The sequence below is a fragment of the Myotis lucifugus genome, unplaced genomic scaffold (assembly GCF_000147115.1).
Source record: "Myotis lucifugus unplaced genomic scaffold, Myoluc2.0 scaffold_2694, whole genome shotgun sequence".
Taxonomy (NCBI): Eukaryota; Metazoa; Chordata; class Mammalia; order Chiroptera; family Vespertilionidae; genus Myotis; species Myotis lucifugus.
In genome coordinates, this window is record NW_005873742.1 from 429 (window position 1) to 11,173 (window position 10,745).

General features: G+C 48.3%; 1 protein-coding gene across 1 annotated transcript in view; it reads right to left on the reverse strand.

Annotated features, from left to right (window-relative positions):
• Positions 1–494: 494 nt before the first annotated feature.
• The window catches only part of LOC102434076 (interferon-induced GTP-binding protein Mx2-like), a gene marked incomplete at its 5' end in the record, with an annotated part of 19,951 nt that continues 9,700 nt past the window's right edge, over positions 495–10,745 (reverse strand). The window contains 7 exon segments of the mRNA XM_014450567.2: positions 495–2,839; positions 4,525–4,779; positions 6,963–7,039; positions 7,451–7,609; positions 9,363–9,504; positions 9,771–9,821; positions 9,823–9,894. Coding sequence (XP_014306053.1) covers positions 2,609–2,839; positions 4,525–4,779; positions 6,963–7,039; positions 7,451–7,609; positions 9,363–9,504; positions 9,771–9,821; positions 9,823–9,894 — 987 coding nt within the window.

The window sequence follows — 10,745 nt, forward strand, 5'->3', positions numbered from 1 at the left end:
CAAGGCCCCCACGATGGTGGGGCCACTAGATGGAGGGAGGCTGGGGGCCTGAGGGCCTGAGTGGCTCAGGACCCTGACAACCCACCTTACACTGCATGATGTGAGTGGGGAACATGCTGTGTTATGCTGTGGAGATCTTTTTATTTATTTTATTTTTTAGTTAATTCATTAATTATTTTTAGGAAAGGAGAGGGAGAGAAACATCATGCTGATGAGAATCATTGATTGGCAGCCTCCTGCACGCCCCCTACTGGGGGTGGAGCCCACAATCCAGGCATGTGCCCTGACCCGGAATTGAACTGTGACCTCCTGGTTCATAGGTTGATGCTCAACCACAAAGCCACGCTGACCAGGCAAGCCACAGAGATCTTAAAGTGTTCCTTTGCAGCAGTTAGCTTGTGTGTGTGTGTGTGTGTGTGTGTGTGTGTGTATACATATGTGTGAACCATATTGAACATTTAGGGAAAGATTGAATATACAATTTATGGAACAAATATTAAGCTCCAGACTTTATTTTCTCAGACTGTTTTCACAACAGTATTTATAATCTGAGGAGATTTGATTCTTCTCTTCAGCTCTGCCACTGACTCTCTGTACTGACTAACTCATACAATAAGGGGGAGAAGCCAAATTTTTTTTAAAAGCAAAGAATACCTAAACTAATGTTTTGTCTTTTAAATTCTCTTCATCTTTAGCTTCAATATGACAAAAGTTCTTTAAAACCAGAATAGCTTTACAAGACAAGAATCCCCACTTTTGGCACTTTCATTCCACATAGTGTTGAAAGTTCTAGCCTGAGCATTTAAGCAAGGTAAAGAGATAACATTCAGATGATATGAATTTGTAGGTAGAAAGCCATAAAGATTCCACACACACACACAAACACACAAAAACACCAAAAAACTGTTTTAACTAATAAATGAATTTAACAAAGTGGCAAGGTACAAATTGGACACATAAAAATCAGTTGAATTTTTGTAGACTAATAATGAATAATTAGAAAAGAAAATTAAGAAAACAGTTATATTTACAATACCATCAAAAGGAATAAAAAACGTAGGAACTAACTTAACCAAGGAAGTGAAAGACTTGTACAATGAAAACTACAAAACATTGCTTCAAGAAATTAAAATAGGTATAAATGAGTGGAAAGACATCCTGTGTTTATGGAATGGAAGACTTAATATTGTTAAAATGCAAATACTATCCAAAATGATCTGTGGATTTAATGCAATGCCTATAAAATCCCAATGACATTTTCTGCAGAGATAAAAAATAACCCATCCTAAAATTCATATGGAACCCTAAGGGACTACAAATAACCAAAATAATGCTGAGAACGACGAACAAAGCTGAAAGGCTCACACTCCTTCATTTCAAAACATACTGCAAAGCTACAGTTATCAAAGCTGTGGTGCTGGCATACAGACAGACATATAGACTGATGGAATGGAACAGAGAGCCCAGAAATAAGCCTTCGCACATATGGTCAGATTCTTTTTGACAAGGTGCCAGGACAGTTTTTTTCAACCACTGGGGCTGGGCAAACTGAACATCCACATGCACAAGAATGAAATTGGACTGTTATCTACAACAATTGGCTCAAAAAGTATCAGAGAACTAAACATAAGAGCAGGCGGAAGAGCTTCAGTAGTGAGGGCTGCTCTGTGAACATAGAAATAAAGAAAAAAGGAGGTCTTTGCTGGAGGGAAGAATTGCTGGCATTTCTTAGCACAAGCTCCTGGGACAGGAAGTTTGTAGAAATGGTTTCACTTAACCCTCCTAAAATTCCTATGAGGTGGGGATCGCTTAACTGGAAGAAGAAATTAAATAGCCACAGTCCTCCAACCTAGAGATGACCACTGTGTGAAGCTCTATAACTTTTCTTTAAAAATTTTTTATTATTAAATTTCCCTTTAAGATTTAACATGTAACAGAAGTAATCCCAATAAATTCAATAAAAAAGTAAAAAAATAACACGTAGCAACGGGAGCTTGTTGTAACTAGGGAAACAATATAATTAATAATAGTATCTATCATTCAGGTCCGTCTCTCCCAGGGGGAGCTGGGAAATGTGATCACAGCAGGCGGCATGACCCAATTCATCTGAAAGTGACCAGCTAAGGGACATCATCCCCAATAAGCAAAGTCCGATTCCAGCCATGGCCTCAGGTGATCTCCATCCTTCCTTTGTGCAATGAGATAGCATTTATTGAGCGGCTACTATGTGCCAGGTGCCATGCAAGATTCTGGAAATACGGAAGAAGAATATAATACTGACTTTTCCTCTGGGGGGGGGGGTCTCCTAATCTGATGGGTGGGGAGAGACAAGTGAACAAGGAGTGACAGCAGTAGATAAGAAAGTTGTAACTGGAGGCAATGGGGCCAGGGACTGGAGAGACATCTGTTCACGCAGGTGCAGGTGACAGCTCTAAGCAAGTGTAGACTTCAGATCTAAACTCTGGGGCAGTTCAGCGAAGATGGACACACAGCAACGGGAAAGGCGGGCCCCGAACCAGAAGCCACTCCCTGCGCCACATCCCCTTCCAATGAATGCACAGAAGATAAAACTCCCAAGTATTATTACCCTCCCATCTATCTGCCCCCTTTAAGAGGAGAATTTATAGAGAGCGCGCCGCGCCTGGGTGAGCCGGTAAATCTTCTCCTTAAGGAATTTCCTCTTGAGGGCGGTCTCGTTCTGCTCCTGAAGCAGCCAGGAATACTGATCCTTTTCCTGGAGTATCTGCATCATGGCTTTCTGCAAGTAATCGCCGTTCTCTTGGAGCATAAAATACTGAATTATGAATGGGATCTGGTTGGCGAGCCGCTTGCTGGTCTCCTGGAAGAGGGGATAGGAAGGGTCAGCTGGAGGGGTCTGGCCCCAAGGCCTGTGGTTGCAGAGAGAAGCCTCGGGGTTCAGGATGCACACATGGTCGCCTTGCTAAGTCCTGGTGGTCCCGTCCACGCCACTCCAGTGTTCAGTATCAAACCATGAGGAGCTTCTGTCTGAGAGGCCCAGTTTTCCCACCTACGCATTCCCTTCGCACTAAGAACCCACCGGGTAGACCAGCAAACCCGAGGCACCTCGTGGGCATCCCAGCCTTCCCAGGAGCCCCTCCCCCGGCCCCGCTCCACCTCTCAGCAGAGACCTCCTGGCCCTGATCTGGGGACAGATCAGGACCTGCCTCAGTCCTCGCCTCGCGCCCTCTCCCCACAGGCATGGCCGGCTTGCCTGGCAGCTGGACTCCACATCTGGGTAACTCAACTTTTTATTCTGATTATGAAAAGGCTTCAGTAGTTGGGTTTCTTTGCAGTTTACCTTCCATTCTGTGTGCCCTCGTACTTTAGGCTGGTGATTTCAACCTTTCTCATCGCATGGCACACATAAACTAATTACTAAAATTCTGCAGCACACCAAAAAATACATTACATTTCCTGCCGATCTGACCAAAAAATAGGTGTAATTTTGATTCATTCACACAGGACAGCTATGTTGTGTTGGCTGTTGTCATTTTTTTTTAAATTGACTGTCTAAATAGTCAGGTATTGCATGTTTTAAAAATTCTTGTGCCACACCGGGCCAGCATGGCTCAGTGGTTGAGCATTGACCTATGAACCAGGAGGTTGAAGTTTGATTCCTGGTCAGGGCACATGCCCGAGTTGTGGGCTCGATCCCCAGTGCAGGAGGTACTGGTCAATGATTCTCTCTCATCACTGATATATATATATATATATATATATATATATATATATATATATATATATATATATATTTCAGAGAGGATGGGAGAGGGAGAGAGAGATAGCAACATCAATGATGAGAGAGACTCATTGATCAGCTGCCTCCTGCACGCCCCCCACTAGGGATCGAGCCCACAACCTGGGCATGTGCCATGTGCCCTTGACCGAAATCGAACCCGGGACGCTTCAGTCCGCAGGCCGATGCTCTATCCACTGAGCCAACCTGGCTAGGGCCTCACTGATGTTTCTTTCCTCCCTCTCCCTTCCTCTCTCTGAAATCAATAAAAATACATTTTAAAATATTTTTGTGGCACACCAGTTGAAAATTGCTGCTTTAGTCCATGAGTGGGGTTGGGGGCAGGGGGCGGGCGGTTAGAAACCTGAAGCTGATTGGGCCCCATAATCTCGGGAAAGGAATCTCATTCCTGTTTTGTGAACCTGGTGGGTGTCAAGCACGTCAGGAGCTGAACGCCTTCTAAACATCAAGGAGAGCTAAGCATGACCAGCAAGGCGAGTTGTATTTTGCTGTCCTCTGAGAAACGCATGTCCTGCGCAGCATAGACTACAAAGAACTTCGGGGTTGGAGTTACTTTTGAGTACATCCTGTGCCACATGAAGAACCTGATTTGGGGCAAATTTACTAGAAGTGTCTGATAGGGTTCCCGTAAGATGATAGAGAATAGATGAGTCGTTTCAGAGCAGAAAGGGCTCCTCCCTTCTTCGCCCAGGTAAGCACCTCGCAATCAGCGTGCCCCCGCACGGGCCACGTGCACCCACACTCACCAAGAAGTATGCGTTCAGGTGCATCCCGATCTCAGTGATGGAGGAAACAGAAGATGAGTTATTGGAAGCAGACAGTTTCAGGGAAGGAGCCTGTGACATGCTTCCGTCCGTGTTAAAAGCCTGCTCCCGAATTCTTTGCAGAATCTCGCTGTAAATCTGGTCTTGACAGTAAACGAGCTGCTCCATCCTGAACTGCAGGTGGATCATATTCATTGCTGTCTCTGCTTGCTTTGTTTTGATGTCTTCAATCTTGTTCTGGTTGGAGAAGAAAGAGAAGCCGTCACTGCTGTTTGGGTCCCCCCTCCTTGTTTAAACAACTCAGGAAGTGCTGTGATGTTGAACACAGAATTAGAAATGATTTAAGGTTATTCGGTGATTGAGCGTTGACCCAAGAACCAGGAGCTCATGGTTCAATTCCCTGTCGCCCAGGTTGAGAGCTCGATCCCCAGTAGGGAGTGTGCGGGAGGCAGCTGATCAATGATTCTCTCTCATCATTGGTGTTTCTATTGCTCTCTCCCTCTCCTTTCCTCTCTCTGAATCAATAAAAACATATTTAAAAAATAATTTAAGGTCAAAGGAGGCCTGATGCTTTAAATCAGGGGTCCTCAAACTACGGCCAGCGGGCCACATGCAAATACAAATATTGTATTTGTTCCCGTTTTGTTTTTTTTTACTTCAAAATAAGATATGTGCAGTGTGCATAGGAATTTGTTCATAGTTTTTTTTTAAACTATAGTCCGGCCCTCCAACGGTCTGAGGGACAGTGAACTGGCCCCCTGTTTAAAAAGTTTGAGGACCCCTGCTTTAAATGGTGACTCTCCGAAGGTCCCTCCTCCGTCTTTTGCTGCTGTCCTCACTGATCCGGGTGTGTTCCTCCCCCGCTTGCCCGAGCCAGTCCCACCTATCGCCACCCACTCTTTCTCTGCGCCCGGACCTTCATTTTCTCGCATCACCCATTTCTGCTTCCTTGACTGTGGCTCAGTTTACACTTTCATGTCCATCACTCTTGTATCTCTAGTTGGCTTGAGTCCAAGCTTTCAAGGATGACCCCAGTGCCGATGAGCACATTGGGGTAAGAGCTTGATATCTTTGTTTGCCAGAAAGCCTGTGACTCCTGCCTCACCCACACAGTCAAAGGCATTCTGGGAAAGGGATGGATGACAGTGGAGAAAAGTCACTTCTTGGCTTTTGAGTTTGAGACTGTTGTGCACTGAAGGCAGAGGTGGACCTCAGAGAGGGGGGAGAGAGAGAGAGAGAGAGAGAGAGAGAGAGAGAGCAGGTGGGTTTCACAGGGACTTTGTTTTTCTTTCTATGGAGTGTATTTGGCAAACAAGAATATATGCTTTATACCCCCCTGCAGATTTCGGGCCTGAACATGGAAATGGCCCGTGTATCACTTCCAAGAGGCATGACATGGGAGGTGACAAGGCCCCTGGCTCTGACGAGGCTCCGGAGGAGCAGGAACAATGGTGGAGGGTGTGTCTGGGATGGTGGCCGGGACAGCCCTGCACGGCACAGACAGCTACGGTGAGACTTCTGAGCTCTCAGAGGATGGCGCCAGGGGGTGAAGCCCTGGTGGGCGCTGGAGGTCCCTGGGCCCCAGGGTGGCCTGAGGGTGCAGCAGAGCTCTGGTGCCCAGGCTGGCCTGGAAGAGCTTAGGAGAACCAGCCCTGCACTTGGGAGCACAGGGGACCCGGGGCCAAGTGCCAAGGCCTGGGAAGCAGGGCGCACATCCGGGAAGCTGCCGGCAGGGAGACGTGACTGCCAAGGACCAGGCATGTCAAGGCCCTGCGGTGAGGCGCCCGGGGCTCGGACAGCCCCTGGGGAAGTTGGAGGGCTCATGAGATTTAATTTTCACCGACCGGGTGAAGAGGGGAAAGAGAAATTAGGTTGTACCCCAGGGAGAAGGACAGAATCCTTGCCTTGCCCACCTGAATGAGAGTGAGGAATGAGATTCTGCCACAGCCAAGGCCGAGGCCGGGGCAGAGTTTTATCTAGAGCCACTCTCTTCCCTGCACTGTGACTGGGATTCAGGCAGAGTGGCTAAGTTGCTAAGTGGAAACCCACACAGTGGTGGCAATATTTTAAGTCAAACTAATAAAAATGTTGGACAAGGACTAGTAGACAATGCTGTCCTTCAGAAAAAAGGCCCCAAATACCCGCCAGTCACTAGGGACAGTCATACATTCTGCTACACCCTGCCAGGCTGCAGGGGACCGAGAGAACAAGGTCAGTGCTGTTTCACTTCTCCCAGGAAGGGTCCCCCAGCTCCCGGGCAGAAGCAAAACAGCGCTGCTGCTCGCGTCGCCCGCCCAGCCCGCCCACAATGCTATCCCCAGCCTCACACGCCTAACTGGCAGTACACACCCGCCTTCTTTCGAAAGCTAGACCCTCATAAATCCGCACAGGTGCCCAGCAGGCGAACTGGGGGTACTCACCCGGGCTGTTTGGTTAAGGTTGGAAAATTCGCCAAAATGTGTTTTGGCCGTGTCAATGAACGTTTGCCGGACGGTTTCTGACCAAAGGAAAAACCAAACATCAGTGAAGTGCAAGCAGGAATCAAACGGCTCACTGGCCCAGGGCGGAGAAATCATGGCACGTGCCCCTATTCAGATCTACAGGCCGTGAGAAGGAAGGGATGGTACCTAGTCCCGGGGAGACACAAAATCCATGGTCACCACCCCCCTGAGCAGGGGCCCTCAATTTCCTGTCTTTTCGGGGCGTGCGTGATCCTCCCGGGTGCGCACCCATCTCTTCCTCACACAGCTGCGGGGAGGGGTGGGTCTGACTAGGTGAAGCCCACTGCACTGGTGCCCTGCTCCCCGAAACGGGCAAAGGAGATCTGCAGGCTGTGACTGATCATCCCATCCCCGTCTCTCTCTCCCTCAGGCGCGGAGACCGTGGGCGGTGCTGGGGCGGTCCTCACCCACAGTCTTCTGCAGCATGCTCAGGGCGGGCTCCACCAGCTGCTGGATGTACTGCTGCACGATGGTCTCGAACGTCTTGTAGTTGACAAACCCAAGAAGCTCTTTGCCCCGGTACTGGTTTTCATATTTTGAGACTTCTTCGTGGATAATATTTTTAACTGCAATGTGAAACAAACCACAGGCATTTTAAAGATAAAAGCATTTTTAAAAGGCTTGCTCATCTACTGTACGTACCCTAAGGCAATGCTTCTAAATGGAGTCCTTTTCTCTTTTATTTATTTATTTATTTATTTATTTTCACTTTTTTTTTTATTGTTCGCTAAAAGTATTACAAAGGGTATTACATAAGTGTCCTTTTTTCCCCCCCGCCCTTGACAAACCCCTGCCCTCCCTTACCCCCCAGTGTCTTATGTCCATTAGTTATGCTTATATGGATGCATACAAGTCCTTCGGTTGATCTCTTACTCCCCTCCCTCCTGTCCCCCAACCCTCCCTGGCCTTCCCACTGCAGTTTGACAATCAGTTTGAGGCAGCTCTGCCTCTGTATCTATTATTGTTCAAAAGTTTGTAATGGTCTTTATTATCCATGAATGAGTGAGATCATGTGGTATTTTTCCTTCATTGACTGGCTTGTTTCACTTAGCATAATGCTCTCCAGTTCCATCCATGCTGTTGCAAATGGTAAGAGTTCCTTATTTTTTACAGCAGCATAGTATTCCATCGTGTAGATGTACCACAGTTTTCTAATCCATTCATCTACTGATGGGCACTTAGGCTGTTTCCAGATCTTAGCTATGGTGAATTGTGCTGCTATGAACATCTGGGTGCATATATCCTTTCTGATTGGTGTTTCTGGTTTCTTGGGATATATTCCTAGAAGTGGGATCACAGGGTCAAATGGGAGTTCCATTTCCAATTTTTTGAGGAAACTCCATACTGTCTTCCATAGTGGCTGCACCAGTCTGCATTCCCACCATGGAGTCCTTTTCATAATGAAAAAAAAAAAATACAAGGTCTGACAGTGACTTTTCAGGAACAAAATCTGACTTTAAAAAAATGTATTTCAACTGAGAGTCATCACCCTGAGAGAGAAGCTGAGTGTGTATAGTTGATAGAAAGGAAGCGGATGAGTTCAATGAAAATAAAAAGTTAGATGTTGTTTCACTTACAAGTCTCTCAAAAATTCAGCTAAACAAGGGTTGGAGGAGGAGTTCTACCATGGAACTGAGTAGTGCTGGTTTTTGTTTTTGTTTTTGTTTTGAAAGAGGCAGATGTTTAAAAAAATATTTTTATTGCTTTCAGAGAGGAAGGGAGAGGGAGATAGGAACATCAATGATGAGAGAGAATCATTGATCGGCTGCCTCCTGCATGCCACCCACTGGGGATAGAGCCCACATCCCGGGCATGTGCCCTGACCAGGAATTGAACCATGACCTCCTGGTTCATAGGTCGACACTCAACCACTGAGCCACGCCGGCTAGGCAATAGTGCTGTTTTTATCAAGTGCCAAAATGGACAAAGATGCAACACACACACACACACACACACACACACGCAGCCTACTTCCATCATGGCTGCAGCAGAATGGAAGTTGGAAGCATGCCAGACAGAGCCAGGAGACTCTTATCAAAGCCTTCACCTCTGGTTTCGGCTTAGGGGTTACTGGCAGGGAGAAATGGGGGAAGTGGGATTGTCTAGCCGCACAACAAAGATGAGAGAGAAGAAAGTCCGGGATGTGGAGCTGCTTTCTGCGGAGTGGGTGAGGGCAGGCTCCCGCGGCGGTCATGCGTGACCGCACCCCGCAGGCCAGGGTCTCGGTGTGGGCAGTCAGCTCCCCACACTTTCTGTGCCGGGAGTACCTCTGTGGTAAATAAGACACTGCTGGTGGGGCAGCCCTGTCCCAAGACTCACCTTTTTGGGAATTGGCTGCAAGTACGAGGACCCAGTTTTTAAACTCCTCCCTGAGTTTGTTGTATAAGCGGGTCTCTTTTTCCTTCACGACTTCTTCTCCATCTACTAACCTTTCAATGTTCCGATTAAACACTTTAATTTTCTGAAAAAGAGGTAACGTCATTCAACTGTGCTGTGGTTGAGAAGCCGGGCCAGGGCACAGGGTGGCATGGGGGCTGGCAGTACCTCACCCACACACCCCTCCCCTCCCAGGTGACACTGGAGGGAGGACAGGGCTCCCGCAGGACCCAGGCAGGGAGGCACAGAGGCCACCTGGAGAGGCGCTGGGCCACCTGGAAGGCTGGGGCCACCGCAGGGAGCGGCCAGATTCTGGGCCCGAGTGTCACGTGGAGCCCCCCAAGTCCTCACCTCGACCAGAAAGAACATTTTGTCGGCGTCGGTGTTGGGGATGTGCTCCCCCGCACTGGCGCAGCTCCTCCACAGCGCTCAGGTGGCTCTCCCTGATCTGATTTTCTAGCAGCGGGAGTGATTTCTGAACAAAATAATAGCAAACAGTGAAACACTGCAGCTTGACATGAGCTGACAGGTCTCCTGGGCACAGGAGCAGAATCCCGCTGGGAGGCCAAGGGGGGAGTGTCTGTCCCTGTGTGAGGCGCTGAGGCGAAGGCCCGCTAAGGAGCCGAGGAGGCTCTGCAGGCAGCCAGGGCGCAGCCCGAGGCCTGCGGAACCCGTGGTTCTGTTATCCAGTGAGGAACACTGGTTTTTGTTTGGTTTAGATAAGTGTCTTGTATCTCCAGATCAATTACACCTGAACACAGCGTCAGCTTTCTCTAGTAAAACACTGCCGTGGTGAGCATTTGAAGGCCATAAACCGATAAAGGGCACTTTGCTGGAAGGTATGTCATGGGGGTTGGTGTCAGGCTGGGTATAGTCCTAACCAATCACGATGCAGATGATGAGAACCAGGCGAGGAGAACAGGGGCCCTAGAGCGCACCATGAGGTCTGCTTTGGCCCACGCACTGTGTCTCAGTGACGCCCTCGGTGCAGGAAAGCACCAGCTTCGTTGCCTTTTCCAGGACAGGAACCTGAGGCCCAGAGAGGCCAATAGCTTGAGGTTATGCTGAGCTAGTAAGTGGCAGAGTTCCAGTCTGCACCCTGCTCACCACCCCCAAAGCGCACGCAGGCGGACACTGCAGGTAAAGACGCCTGAGTGAGCCGCGCCCCAATTCTGCTTCGGTGCCTGAGGTCACTGCAGCCAGCCCAGCAGGAGGCGTTCATTGGGACTAAGAGGCAGTTTGTCAAGGCTACACAAAATGGCGATAAAGGTGGGGGACACCAAGAAGTTAATAAGGTCTCATGGGCTCTTTAAAACAAAACAAACA